A 15,195-nucleotide genomic window follows, 5' to 3' on the forward strand; every position below is an offset into this window, starting at 1 on the left:
AGTGTTTATTCTTGTACATTTTCTCATCTTTCTCCTGGGTTCATAGGATCCTGGAGATTACCTAGTCCAATCCTTTTGTTTCAGAAACAAAAAACCTGAGGCTCAGAGAGGCTAAGTCAAATGCCTAGGGTCACACAGGGCAACTGTGGGAGGTGGATCCTTGAGTCCCAGTCCTTTAAACTGGTTGCCAAATGACATTCTAGAACCTTTCCCCCCAAACCCCTTTTTAATGACAGGGTCTGGCTCTGCCACCCAGGCTGGAGTGCAGTGGCGCGATCTTGGCTCACTGCAACCTCTACCTCCTGGGCTCAAGCCATTCTCCCTCCTCAGCCTTCCAAGTAGCTGGGACAACAGGCACATGCTACTACGCCCAGTTAATTTTTGTAATTTTGTTCTGTAGAGACAGATTTGCCATGTTGCTCAGGCTGGTCTCGAATTCCTGGTCTCAAGCAATACACCTGCTTAGGCCTCCCAAAGTGCTGGGATTACAGGTAGATTGCTCCCAGTCAGGCTTCCCTTCCCCCACCTGCACCCCCCTAACCTGGCCTAGATTCACAGGAACTGTAATCACAGCTGACACACTCGATTTGGAATCAGCACAGAGAGCACTCTGAAAATTGTCAAATAGGGTCTCTGAAACTTGTATGTATTAAATAAGGTGTTCCCTCCTCACAGTCCTATTCTTTTGCACAATCATATAAATAATCTGGTTAAAGTCCTTGAACTATAACTTGTATAATTGTTAGTTTTCCCCTTTTGAAGGGGCCTAAGAGAAAGGTTTGAAGGTTCAAGATCTTCTCCTGAAGACCCTGAAGCACCTTTGCTCTTTTTTTTAACCTTAAAATATGGCACTCAGGTTTTTATCCCTCTCCCCAACGCCATGTTTCCTTTCTGTATTAGTCATGTGCCTGATCCTAGAGTCTGTTTTCCCCACTTTAACTGGGGAGGGCTGGACAAGGTGGAATTCCAAGTGCAGGAGACAGGATGTGACATAGGTGAGATGCCCACGGCTCACTGACTGAAACTTCGATGGCTCTTCCCTGTTTCCTTGTGCAGGGCCCCCCTTCTCTCCAGGGGCTCCCCTGGCTCTCCTCCTCCTTTCCTGCCTGCTTTGCAGCTCTTGCTACTATTTTCCTTTTCTTTCACTGCTCCCACCCTGGCCCAATTTACTTCCCAGAAATATCACAGGGCCAGCTGGGCGCAGCGGCTCACCCCTGTAATCCCAGCACTTTTCGAGGCTGAGGAGGGTGGATCACTTGAGGTCAGGAGTTAGAGATCAGCCTGGCCAACACGGTGAAATCCCGTCTCTACTAAAAATACAATAATTTGCCAGGCGTGGTGGTGGGCGCTTGTAGTTCCAGCTACTCGCGAGGGAGGCTGAGGCAGGAGAATCACTTGAACCCGGGAGGCAGATGTTGCAGTGAGCCGAGATCACGCCATTGCGCTCCAGCTTGGGTGACAGAATGAGACTCTGTCTCAAAAAAAAAAAAAAGAGAAAAGAAAAGAAATATCATAGGGTCCTGGACCACCTCTGAAACCACAGAGAACCCTGCTCCCTGGTAAACATGATGCAGAAACATCTTAAGTGCATTAGTGTAAAGGGAAGGTGCACACGTGCTTCCTTCAAAGTCCATCACTTTGAATATGTAAACAATGCACTCAATGATACTATGGTCCCCATACTGGGAATCTGCATAGGTGATGCCACCTGGAAGAATGGAGTACCCTACAGTTCCCTACCTCTTCCCTTGGAGAACACTTGCAGATGATAAGGCAGCAAGTTAGGGTGCAGGGAGACAGAACCCTATAGGTGCTTGTCTGTCCAAGTTCATTCAATAGTTTTGGAGTCATCTCATTATATAACCATCCCCAAGGTCAACATCTGACTCAGAAGTCTCACTTTGATCAGATGGAACATCTTCAGATTGCAGGCCCTCTGAAGAAGGGCTGGGAAAGGTTAGCTGTGTCCCTTCCCCACTGGCCAGCAAATGGCTTGACTGCACATTGTCAGAATCTTCTGGGTCAACCATCTCTTCCGGATGAGATGATATCATCAGAGGGGCTTCTTCTAAGTCATCACTGTCCTCATCATCAAGAACCCTCAAAAACACAGAGTTTAAATCCACATTGAAGGTAATTCTGCCCCCAGACCCCTCAGTGGAGCTGTAGTCCTCTTCGGGAAAGGGGTCCTGGGGCGGACTCTCTCTCCTCTCACAGGGCGCACTCAAGAGCTCCAACCGCTGAGGGCTGCACTTTGGCGTCGTGGGGAGCTCCACATCAACCTCAGGCAGGTCAGGCTCCTCCTCGGAGTCTGGGTCTGTAAACTGGGATTCTGTAGAGGTGGCGGAGGTCTGACCCAGAGGCCTCACAGTCAGTCCATGCATGGTATAGCCACCGCCACTTGTCCTGAGTGCTGCCTCAGTATCACTGTCACTTTCATCATCATAATTATAATCCCACACTTTCTTCTTTCTGTTGATGTAAATGACCTCCACTATATCCATGGCTTCCAACGGTGGCAGGTTAGGAAATGGGCAGGCTAAAAAGTTATGAAAATTCTTAAAAAAAGAAAAAGAAAGAGAGAGTCCGTATCAGCTATGACTGTTTGCTCTTTATTTTTTACATAATAAAACTTAATCACTGAGGCTCAGGGATGCACGCTTGTAATTCCAGCTACTGGGGAAGCTTAGGCAGAACGACTGTTTGAGCTCAGGAGTTTCAGACTGTAGTGCATTATGATTGCGCCTGTGAATAGCCACTGCACTCCAGCCCTTAGCAAGACTTTGCCTCTAAAAAAATAAAAAATAAACTTAATGAGATTAACTGAACGATGATGCAGATGACGATGATAATAACAGCAATAATAACAGCTAACAGTTACACCATTTGCTGGGCACGACTCTTGGTGCTTTATATATAATTTACCTTTCCCTCACAATTGCTCTATGAAGTAGACTTACTATTCTTTTTTTTTTTTTTTTTTTTTTGAGACGGAGTCTCGCTGTGTTTCCCAGGCTGGAGTGCAGTGGCACGATCTCAGCTCACTGCAACCACCACCTCCCAGGTTCCAGCAATTCTCTGCCTCAGCCTCCTGAGTAGATGGGATTAGAGGTGCCCACCACTACGCCCGGCTAATTTTTGTATTTTTAGTAGAGACGGGGTTTCACCATGTTGGCAAGGCTGGTCTTGAACTCCCGACCTCGTGATCTACCTGCCTCGGCCTCCCAAAGTGCTGGGTTTATAGGCGTCAGCCACTGCGCCTGGCCAGGCTTACTGTTCTTATGCCCACTTTATAGATGAGAAAATGAGGCGCAGAGGTTAGGAAACTTGCTCAAGGTTCATGACTAGTGAGTGGGAGCAGCTGCCTTTCAAACCAGGCAGACTGCTGGCCTCAGAGACTTTGTTTGCTCTGACTGACTCCTCTTAACTTCCTCTCCTTTGGCTGCTTCTTTATATTTTTAAGTTATTTATATATTTTTAGAACTAGGGTCTCACTCTGTCACCGAGGCTGGAGTGCAGTGGTGTGATCACAGTTCACTGCAGCCTCCACCTCCTGGGCTCAAGCAATCCTCTCACCACATCCTCCTGAGTAGCTGAGACCACAGGCATGTGCCACCACGCCTGGCTAATTTATTTTTATTTTCTCTAAGAAGAGGTTTCCCTATATTGCCCAGGCTGGTCTCGAACTCCTGGGCTCAAGTGATCCGCCTGCCTCAGCCTCCCAACCGTGCCCAGCCCTTTTTAAATCTTTTCATAGGATAAATCCACTTTGTGTGTATGTTCCACTGATGTAATCCAAAATAAAAAGACGATCCATATAAAAATGTTTATTGTACTATTCATCATGACCAAAGAAAGAAAGAAAAGGGAAAGAAAGAAATCCAAATGCCCTATAGCTGAGAAACAGTTAAATGAAAAATGGTATGTTAATAATAATGAAATTCTACCTGGTCATTATAAATTATAGGTGATGAAGTATAAAACAAACAAAAACACACAAACAAAAAAACATTGCTGGGCACGGTGGCTCACACCTGTAATCCCAAAACTTTGGGAGGCCAAGGCGGGTGGATCACTTGAAGTCAGGAGTTCAAGATCAGCCTGGCCAACATAGCAAAACCCTGTCTCTACTAAAAATGCAAAAATTAGCCAGGTATGGTAGCGCATGCCTGTAGTCCCAGCTACTTGAAAGGCTGAGGCATGAGAATTGCTTGAGCCCGGGAGGCAGTTACAGTGAGCTGAGACCACGCCACGGTACTCCAGCCTGGGTGACAGAGTGAGACTCTGTCTCAAAAAAAAGAAAGAAAGAAAGAAAGAAAACATAAAATGCACAGATACACTTACAACTGCAAAATATATATTTATAGGGATGGAAAAGAACTCAGAGTGAGAAAGCATTTTGGTTTTTATAGAAAATGAGATTTTCTTCTGTGAAAATATTTATATAAATACAAATTCTTAAGTTAAAATAAAAAACAAAGGTAGAAAAAAAAAAACAAAACAAAAAAACTACCTACCAAGACTTTGGGGAGGCTGTTTCTTAAGCATATATAACCAATCCATTTCAGTGTCACTATGGTGCTTATCAAGACCAACGCTATCAAAAACACAGTAATTATTCCTCCTACTTTGGCAGATTCTGCTGATTCTGTTGATGAAAAATTAAATGACTTTAATTCAAAAAAATGCAATAAACAATTGCAGATGGAAATAAATGTACATTGGTCTGGTGTTACAAGGTGATCAAGAAACTAAAGGTTTGAAAAAACCGTTTTATATGGAGAAATACCGAAGACTGGAGAATAATCTACGTGTGCATTTTTTAAACAATAACACAGACTTAGCTTTTAAAAGTAAAATTTCCTTCAGTTTCTGTTCTGTAACTGCACTGTCCAGTGGAGTAGCCACTGGCTGCAGTTGGCTGAATTTAAATGATCAAAATTAAATCGAATTAATGGCTCGGTCTCTCAGTCACGTGAGACACATCTCAAATGTTCGGTAGCCACACTAGTTAGCATGCGCTGCGGGCAGGAAGAAGTGGGGAAGGAAAGTTTGCTTGAAAACAACCAACGGGGTCATTCTGAGGCTGGACTTTAGCCATGCCAGGGCCCCAAATCAGGGCTCTGCAGAACCCGCCTTGCTCTATTAACAGTTCCCCTTTGTTTCTCATCAAGATTCCTTTTGGAAAATTTCAACTTTCTGACTGACTATAGTTATTTTGCTGAAGTGCGACCAGACTGAGAAATCAGTAGTTAAATCACTGAGGCGCTCTTGCACTTCCAGAAAGGTTTCCATTAGTATTAATCCTGGAACTATAGCCTCAGGCAAAAATAGATAGAGGGGAGAAAAAAGGAAATCAAAATGCATTATGTACTCTAAGTCTTCCAGAAGGTTAAGGAGTGAATAAAAAGACGTTCAGTAAACCCTTACACTGCTAGGTAGCACAGGGTTCAAGAATCCACTCTCACCCCAATCAAGAGAGTGTGAAGGATTGTCATATCAATGACAGTTCCAGAATCGGATCTAGCCACAGAGGCACACCTTTACGATACGAAATTCTGACATGTATAGAGTTTACATTCTTGAAAGGGGTAATGTAAACCAAAATGATTTCATTGGTGAAGGAATGGCGTAATACAGAGATTGTGACTCACGTACCCATCCAACTTGCATATAACAGCTACAAAGAACTCTATGTCATCTATCTAATAGGACATCCTCCAAACCAAATTGTGTAAATTGTAGTTAATATGCTAGAATAATATTCCTCAATTTGGGGTATTCTCATGAGTCTGAGAATTCTTCAGGAGAACTTAGAATTTTTGTTTGTTTTCAGCTTGCTGATAATCTAAAACATACAAATCTCACTTGTGGTCATGACAATTATACATGCATGCTATTTTAAAATACTCATATTTGAAAAGAGATGAATCTGGTCAATGTTCCTACTCAGAAAGGAGAAGCTGTGATTGGGTGTTACGGCTGCTAACTATCTTCTTCATGAAAGATGGGCCAGATCAACCCATCTTGGGAAGGAGAGACCAGGTCGCGTCTTAAAAATTTGGCCTTGGACAAACAAACCTGTCTGTCTCTGGATTCATTGTGGAGATATTTTAAACAAAAAATTAGAAACCTCACAAGCAGGGGGCTGAACTGAGCAACCGGGTTGGTAATATCTGATCACTATGATCTTTAATGGAAAAGAGAAAGAACTTTGTGAAAAGATTGGTGATGACTAATATCAGTCTCGTATAATTCCTCCCATACTTACCTCTCTGGAACAAGCAAGACTGCCCCTCCCCTGGGTGACTGCAGTAATCAGCCCAGGGGTCACCTGGTTCCTACTTCAAGGCATGTGGATGTTCCCTTTACATCCTAAGTCAGATCACGGGGAGCAACCTGCTCACAACCTTCTGAGGGCCCCCATCTCTTACAACGGCTTCTAAGTTCTACATCATTCAGGCTCCTCCATCCTCTCTGACCCGAACTATTACTATTCTTCCCTTGTTCAGTTCACTCCTGCCGTGCCATGCCAGGCATTTCCTGCCTCGGGGACCTGGCACTTGCTGAACCCCGCATATGGAACTCCCTCCCCGATATGTCTGCGTGACTCACTCCCTCACCCTGTGTTTCTTTCCCATTACCACTGTAACAAATGATGACAAAGTCCGTGTCATAAAACAATACAAATATATTAATAGTTCTGGAGGTCAGAAATCCAAAATGGGTTTCACTGGGATAAAAAATATCAAGGTGTTGGCAGGACTGCACTCCTTCTGGAGGCTCTAGGGGAAAACCCACTTCTTTGCCTTTCCCAGCTTCTAGAGGCCACTTGCACTCCTTTGCCCATGGCCCCCTCTTTCATCCTTACTCTCTGACCTCTGCTGCTGCTGTCAGAGCTCCTTCTCTGCCTCTGAGTCTCCTGCTTCTCTTTTTTTTGAGACAGAGTCTCGCTCTGTAGCCCAGGCTGGAGTACAATGGCACCATCTTGGCTCACTGCAACCTCCGCCTCGCGGGTTCAAGTGATTCTCCTGCCTCAGCCTCCCAAGTAGCTGGGACTACAGGCGCATGTCACCATGCCTCACTAATTTTTGTATTTTTAGTGGCGATGGGGTTTTACCACGTTGGCTAAGCTGAACTCGAACGCCTGACCTCAGGTGATTCACCTGGCTCGGCCTCCCAAAGTGCTAGGATTACAGGCATGAGCCACAGTGCCCGGCCAAGATCTTCAATTTCATCACACCCACAAGCCCCTTTGGCATAGAGGTTAGTCTGTTCACATATCTGCGATTAGGATGTAGACTAGACATCTTTGGGGGCCATTATTCTGCTTACCACATCTCCCTTGGGTCTTTACTCAAACGCTACCTTCTCAGGAACACCCTCTCAGGCCATCTGTGGTGGATGCTGTGGGTGGCCGGCTCATGTCCCCTTTTCCAGTCAGTGCACACCCACTACTGCTGCTGCACATGTCTGCTTATATATCTCAGAGCTGATCCTTCTCTAAGTGACAAGTGAGGCCAACTGGATTTCCTGGGTGGAGTGGGGACTTGGGGAACTTTCCTGTCTTGCAAGAGGACTGTAAAATGCACCAATCAGGAACATTTTTGTCTCACAAGAGGATTGTAAAATGCACCAATCAGCGCTCTGTATAACACACCAATCAGCGCTCTGTAAAATGCACCAATCAGCACTCTGTAAAATACACCAATCAGTGCTCTGTAAAATGCACCAATCGTCAGGATCCTAAAAGTAGCCAATCATGGGGAGGACTGAAAAAAGGGCACTCTGATAGGACAGAAACGAACATGGGAAAGGACAATAAGGGAATAAAAGCTGGCCACGTCCAGCCAGCAATGACAGCCCCCTCAGGTCCCTTTCCAAGCTGTGAAAGCTTTGTCCTTTTGCTCTTTACAATAAACCATGCTACTGCTCACTCTTTGGGTCTGTGCCATCTTTAAGAGCTATAACACTCACCACAAAGGTTCATGGCTCCATTCTTGAAGTCAGCAAGACCACAAACCCACTGGCAGGAACCAACTCTGGACACATAAGGAATTGCCCTTGCCCAAAAGGGGGCTGCCTCATCTGGAGGCCATGCCATAGATCACCACCAGTAACTGACTGGCTGCTGACTTGAAGACATGGTTCATGCTTCAGAGAACCCCTTGGGATCAGGCTTAGCTGAGAGCCACATGCTTGCTTAATTTCTCTCTCCCCATCCCTACCTGTTCCCTCTTTCCCCTTCTCCTAAGATGCCCCCACCAATAAATCACACTTAAAAATGAATTCACATCCCAGGTTCTGCTTCTAGCAAATGCAAATCAAGACACTGTCCTATTAAAAATAGCAACCCACTCTCCTCCACCTGACATCCCCCTTACCTCCTTTCCTGCATAATTTTTTTCCATGGTACTTACTTAACATACAATCTATTTTACATGTTGATCTTGTTCTGTCTCCTAATGCAATGTAAGCTCCACAAGGTGAGAAGTTTTTATCTGTTTTCTTCACTGCTAAATCCTCAATATCCAGAAAAGAATCTGGCTCATAAGAGGCCCCCAATAAACATTTGTCAAATGAATGAACAGAGCTTTTCCTTAGGGCCTAAATATTAATAAAAAAGCCACACAATTAATTTTAGGGCTTGACAAGGGGAAGGTGTTTATCCAGATCTCTGGGCTAAAAGCCCCCCATATCAGTCTGCCCTAGGATCGCAGTGCTTACTGCTGAGCCTATGTTAATGCTGGTCTCAGGCTATCCTTCCAAGACCCCTCACCAGCCGAACCTGTCTGGTGTCTGAGTTTGGCTAGTTGAGAGTAGGTCAGATGGCAAGCAGAGAGTGGCAGAGGTCACGTTACCTGAACCTATTTGCTTCCTGAGTTTCAAACAAGAATTTGACATCAGGTACAGTATTTGGATAATTAGAGAGTGTGGCACTTGACCTGTCTTGGGTAATAATCCAAGAATGAGGGCTGACTTGATGTGCAGCATGACGTGTTCACACCAAGTAAAAATGGAATAACCCGAGAGGATGTTGTTATGTTTCACCTCGGTAGGTGAAATGGAAAAGAGTCAGGGGAGAAAGTGAGTCATCACAGAGTTCATCAGCCTTCAAGGAGCTTGTGCCTTCTCAGTCAGCAACACGGGAACTGGGAACTGGGAACTGAGTTTCAATGGTAGACACCATCTGTCTACCAGGTCACTAATTTCAGTTTTTATTGTCTATAGGAGTTTTGTTTTTATGTAAGATCAATGATATAATAAAACATACATATATATCCAGTCTTTGTCCCTAGCTCCTGGAGCAGAGCTTCAAAAATCTGTGGAATTTCCTGAACGATAGGAGTGTCTTTTGTCCACAAGCCCCTTTTAGGGGCCATATATGAGTTTATGCTTGTGAGGCGACGGGGCAGGGTGTGGACAGCTTCAGGATGAGGGCTGGTCCCTAGGAAAACTAACCACATATGATCAGACGGTTGGAACTGCCAGCTCCCCCATTTGACCTCTATCCAAGGAGGGGAGTGGGCTGGAGACTGAGATCAATCCTGCAGCCAGTAATTTAATCAATCACACCTACATAATGAAACCCAATACAAACTGTGAACACCAAGGGTTGGGGAGCCCCCAAATTCATGAACATATGGATGCACAGAGAGGGTGGTACACCCTGCTTCCCCAGGGACAGAAGCTCCTGCACTTGGGATCCTTCCAGACCTTGTCCTGTGCACCTCTTCAATGGCTGTCCCTCAATTCCTTTATAATAAAGTGGTAATCATAACACTTTCCCGAGTTCTCTGAGTCATTTTAGCGAAGTATCAAACCTAAAGGGAGGTCATGGGAACTCCCGAATTTGTAGCCAGGTCAGATGAAAGTGCAGGTAACCTTGTCACCCAGGACTTGTGGCTGGCGTCTGAAGTGGGGGCAGGCAGCCTTTCACCTGTGGGGTCTGTGCTAACCTCGGGTAGTGTCAGAAATGAACTGAATCATTGGACAACTAGTTAGTGTCAGATAGCTGGTGTTAGAACAAAGATATGCACATTTATTTTCCATTTATATTTCTGAAAGAGCTATAGTCAGATACAATCTATATGTAGTTTTAGGTTTGCCTGTATTTTGTTGACATAAAAATAACTTAAGCTAAAGGTGTCTGAGATGTTCTTTCCTTTAGAACCAGTCTATGCATCATCTGGTCTTGAGGAACACTAGAGAATCAAATCATACTGCCCTGTAGTGAAGCCAACACACAGCACTGTTATGTGCTAGGCAACGTTCCGTAGCTCACTTCATTCACAAATGACCATATCACTTTGTCAATGAAAAGAGCCAAAGTCAGTAACATACTTGAAGAGATTAAGTCTGAGCCAAATACAAGTGACCAATGGCCCATGACACAGCCCCAGGAGATCCCGAGAACCCTTGGTCAGGGTGCAGCTTGGTTTTATACATTTTAGGGAGACATAAGGCATCAGTCAATGCATGTAAGACGTACACTGGTTCAATCTGGAAAGGTGGGACAACTCGAAGTGGGGGCTTCCAGGTCATAGATAGATTCAAAGATTTCCTGATTAAAGACTTGGAATTAATAAAAGGAAGCATCTGGATTAAGACAAAGGGTTGTGGAGGCCACGGTTCCTATTATGCAGATGAAGCCTCTGGTAGCAGGCTTCAGAGAGAATAGATTGTAAATGTTTCTTACCGGACTTAAAAAAGTGCCAGACTCTTAGTGAATTGTCTCTTGGATCAGGAAGAAGACCTGGACTGGGAAGGGGGTTCTTTATAGAAAGCAGATTTTCCCTGCAAGAGACAGCTTTGCAGGGCCATTTTACATATGTCAAATAAATGTATTTTGGGGTAAAATACTTTGATTTCTTTTAGGGCCTGCTACCCATCATGTTGGTATTAGTGCTACAAAGCATCTTTTTGTCTTAAGGTTTCTGTTTTAACATTAGTGCTGGCCAGCTGTGCCTGAATTCCAAAGGTAGGAAGGTACAGTGAGGCATGTCTGGACCACTCATTCCCATCATGACCTGAACTGGTGTTTCATTTACTTTACTTTATTTGGCCCTTGTCCAAGAGGAGGGGTCCATTCAGTTGGTTGGAGGGCTTAGAATTTTATTTTGGTTTACAACTGAAGTAATTTCTTTATAGATCCTACCTTATTTTTATTCTCATAAATCAGAACATGAAAGATACTTCCATTGGTGTCAGAGGCATTTGAGCCAGAGCAACTCCATCTTGAATAGAAGCTGGGTAAAATGAGGCTGGGACCCATTGGGCTGCATTCCCAGACAGTTAAGGCATTGTAACTTACAGGATGAGATAGGAGGTGGGCACAAGATACAGGTCGTAAAGACCTTGCTGATAAAACAGACTGCAGTAAAGCTGGCCAGAACCCACCAAAACCAAGATGGTCGTCCTCACTGCTACACTCTCACCAGCACCATGAGTTTACAAATGCCACGGCAATGTCAGGAAGTTCCCCTACGTGGTCTAAAAGGGAGAGACATGAATAATCTACCCCTTGTTTAGCATATCATCAAGAAATAATCATAAACATGGGCAACCAGCAGCCCTTGGGGCTGCTCTGTCTACGGAGTAGCCATTCTTTATTCCTTTACTTTCCTAATAAACTTGCTTTCACTTTATGGACTCGCCCTGAATTCTTTCTTGTGCAAGATCCAAGAACCCTCTCTTGGGGTCTGGATTGGGATCCCTTTCCCCTAACACTGGGGTTGGGACATTTAGAAGGGCTTCTTTGAGGAAGACTTGGATAGCTTCTCACTTTTGGTAAAATAGGTGGAGACTTGGCTACTTCCTGAGAAAACAATCAGCAGGGAGTTCCGAGATTTGATTTTTCTCACTCCCAAGGGGAGGAAGGTTTGGGATCACACTGTTTACTGTTCTGATGTCTGTGTAACAGAAAGGTGTTCAGCCTTCATTAGTGATTTTCTCGCACACCCTGGCAAGGGTCCCTTTCATCTATGAGCTACAGCTGATGCCAGATCACCTCTATGAACTGCACCCAATCTCACTGCTTCCACCTTTTCACCCCTTAATGCCACTGTATGCCACTGTCTCAAGCAGCTCCACCTCTTCTGGCATTTGGCTTCAGCAACGGCCACACTAAGGGCACACAGCGCTGAATTTAATCCTGACTCCCTGAAATAAAAGCATTTCCATTTCAAGACTTCTGATCTCATCGAGTAGTATCTGATTGTCTTTTGGTATGACAACATAAAAGTGACTCTACCAGATTGTACACACGAATCAACAGAAAACATCTCTGGGAGGTGCCATTATTGGAAGAAAGACCTTTAGTGCTCCACGAATTTCCGATTCTTTTCTTTAAATAGGCTTGCCCTCAGAGTAAAAGCATGAATACTCAAAACATGAATTTAAAAAAATGAACATACCTGATTCCTGGCCAGGTTGAAGGAGGGTGCATTTTAAGGGAGACTTGATGACTGCCTGCTCATCGTTATGCTCGAAATAAACAGATACACAGTAGTTTGTGTTTGGAATTAACTTGTCAATGATATAGGTGAAATTTCCACTCATGTTTCCTTTTACTGTGGGTTTATGCTGTAAAAATAAGCAAAAAATCAGTAAGACTCTGAGAATTTCATTTAGAGGCAGGCCTTAAGAATCTCTTTTGGGATTTGTCTTTAAATCTCAAACAGGGTTAGATTTATCACAGGCTTGGTAAGAAAAAGGATTTATAAGTCACCTGGAGTACGTAAGCTATCAGAAAACTACACCTACATGCACTTATATACACCCGCACACACACATATTTTACACCCATGAAATCTAGTCTAGCAACTTCATTTTACATATGAGATAAAAGTCTTCAAAGAGGAATAAAAGTCTCTGTGACATCATTTTTACATGATTATCTTCTCTCATGGACAGCGTGTGTCTACTTTACACTTGAGAAAGTGCCTTCATAACATTAACTCTTTTGACTTTCAAAACAGTCTGCAAAATAGGCATTCTCTCCATTCAACGGATGAGAAAACTGTAGCTCAGTGTGGCTAAGTAACTTCTCCAAGGTCACAGAGCTTGTCTGTGACAAAACTGACGTCTAGTTTCTCATCTTCTCCCTTTATCGATAGATAGATAGATAGATAGATAGATAGATAGATAGATAGATAGATAGGTAGATAGATAGAGATAGATAGATGGGGGTCTCACTCTGTTGCCCAGGCTGGAGTGCAGTGGCACGATCTTGGCTCACTGCAACCTCCAACTCCTGGGTTCAAGAGATTCTCTTGCCTCAGCCTCCTGAGTAGCTGGGATTACAGGCGCCTGCCTGGCTAATTTTTTTTTTTTTTTTTTTTGAGACACAGTCTCGCTCTGTCTGGAGTGCAGTGGCTGGATCTCAGCTCACTGCAAGCTCCACCTCCCAGGTTTATGCCATTCTCCTGCCTCAGCCTCTGGAGTAGCTGGGACGACAGGTGCCCGCCACCACGCCCGGCTAGTTTTTTGTATTTTTTAGTAGAGATGGGGTTTCACCACGTTGGTCACGCTGGTCTTGAACTCCTTACCTCAAGCGATCTGCCTGCCTTGGCCTCCCAAAATGCTGGGATTACAGGCGTGAGCCACCGCGCCCAGCCATCCCCCTTTAAACACCTGGCCTCTTCTTTCCTGTAGTTGCGTTCCACTTCAGAATTTAAAAGATGATATAAAGGCTCTTTCATGAATAATAACTTTTGTATCATGTTTTACAGTTTTTTAAATACATTCTTACTAGCAGTTTAATAAATGAGGATTCCTAGCAGCTCACATACAGCCTTCAGTAATAATGTTTTTCTGTAAATTTCTGTTTGGGAGGAGGAGTTAGTAAACAAACTTACGACCCAACAAACTAAAAGCTTCCCCTCCAGTGACCACCACACAGCCTCCTTCCCTGTTTGGAAAAACTCCTTAGAAAAATGAGTTCTCTTCACTGTCTCCAATTTTTCTCCTCCTGCTTTTTCTTGAATCTACTCCAACCAGCTCTTTGACCTTGACTCTATTAAAACTACTTTTATCAAGGACACAATGTTGCTAAATCCAATAGTCAGTCCTCTTCCATTGTCCCATTTGCAGCACTGGACTCAGTAAACCACTTTCTCCTTCTGGAACGTTCTTCTCTCAGCTACCGGGACACCACTCTCACCTGCTTCTCTCCATGCCGGTTGCTCTTTCTCAGTCGATTTTGCTGTTTCTTCCTCATGTGCCAGATCTCCAAATTTTGGAATGTTCCCGGGGTTATGTCCTTGGACGCCTTCTCTTCTGAGTGTCTATTCCAGGTGATCTCATCTGGTCTCAGGGCATTCAACATGCACCAAGAAGCCAGTGGCTCCCAGGCTCTCTCTCTAGCTGGGGGTTCTCCCCTGGACTCCAGACTGGCACATCCAGCTCCTTCCCCACGTCTCCTCCTAGATCCCTTACGGGCACCTGGAATTTAACATGTCCCAAACCCTCTAACCCTATCTAACCCTCACCTGCTTCATTCATCATCTTCCATAGTTAATGGGGAAGTTCGTCTTGCTCTGTGTGCAAAATATATGCAGAATTATAAGCTGGGCATGGTGGCTCACACCTGTAATCCCAACACTTTGGGAGGCTCAGGTGGGTGGACTGCCTGAGGTCAGGAGTTAGAGACTAGCCTGGCCAACACAGTGAAACCCTGTCTCTACTAAAAATACAAAAAATTAGCTGGGTGTGGTGGTGGGTGCCTGTAATCCCAGCTACTAGGGAGGCTGAGGCAGGAGAATTGCTTGAACCTGGGAGGCGGAGGTTACAGTGAGCCGAGATCATGCCATTGCAGTCCAGCCTGGGCAACATGAGTGAAACTCCGTCTCAAAAACAAACAAACAAACAAGCAAACAAAACTCCAAAATATATGCAGAATTTGATGGCTTCTCACTACTCAATACCCCTCTACTATCAAGGTCCAAGCCACCACCATCTGTTGCTTGGATTATACTGTAGCTTTTTTTTCTTGATTTAATTTAAAGGCTAATTTTTTTTATGAAGAAGGTGTCTATTAACTACAGTTTTTCCTCTTACAGAGTAGTCAATATCCTAATAAGCATCAGTTTCTTATTTTAGGAATCATAATCTAAAACATAGAGTTAGTTGCTTATGGGGTGAACACAAATGAGACATGATTGAAACAGGAGATTTAATGACACTTCACATAGT

General features: G+C 44.3%; 1 protein-coding gene and 1 long non-coding RNA gene across 2 annotated transcripts in view; one reads left to right on the forward strand and one right to left on the reverse strand.

The window, feature by feature from the left end:
* LOC105546377 overlaps positions 1 to 1,478 on the forward strand; it is a 3,806-nt gene extending 2,328 nt beyond the window's left edge. Inside the window, exon 3 of the long non-coding RNA XR_001007083.1 lies at positions 793 to 1,478. This is a non-coding gene — a long non-coding RNA (uncharacterized LOC105546377). The remainder of the gene's footprint in view (positions 1 to 792) is intronic.
* The window catches only part of IFNAR2 (interferon (alpha, beta and omega) receptor 2), a 34,039-nt gene continuing 19,681 nt past the window's right edge, over positions 838 to 15,195 (reverse strand). Inside the window, exons 7-9 of the mRNA XM_011989557.1 lie at positions 12,417 to 12,585; positions 4,518 to 4,648; positions 838 to 2,558 (exon numbers count right to left, since the gene is read on the reverse strand). Coding sequence (XP_011844947.1) covers positions 1,848 to 2,558; positions 4,518 to 4,648; positions 12,417 to 12,585 — 1,011 coding nt within the window. The 3' untranslated portion in view covers positions 838 to 1,847. The remainder of the gene's footprint in view (positions 2,559 to 4,517; positions 4,649 to 12,416; positions 12,586 to 15,195) is intronic.

This window comes from Mandrillus leucophaeus, unplaced genomic scaffold (genome assembly GCF_000951045.1).
Source record: "Mandrillus leucophaeus isolate KB7577 unplaced genomic scaffold, Mleu.le_1.0 Scaffold357, whole genome shotgun sequence".
NCBI classification, from domain to species: Eukaryota; Metazoa; Chordata; class Mammalia; order Primates; family Cercopithecidae; genus Mandrillus; species Mandrillus leucophaeus.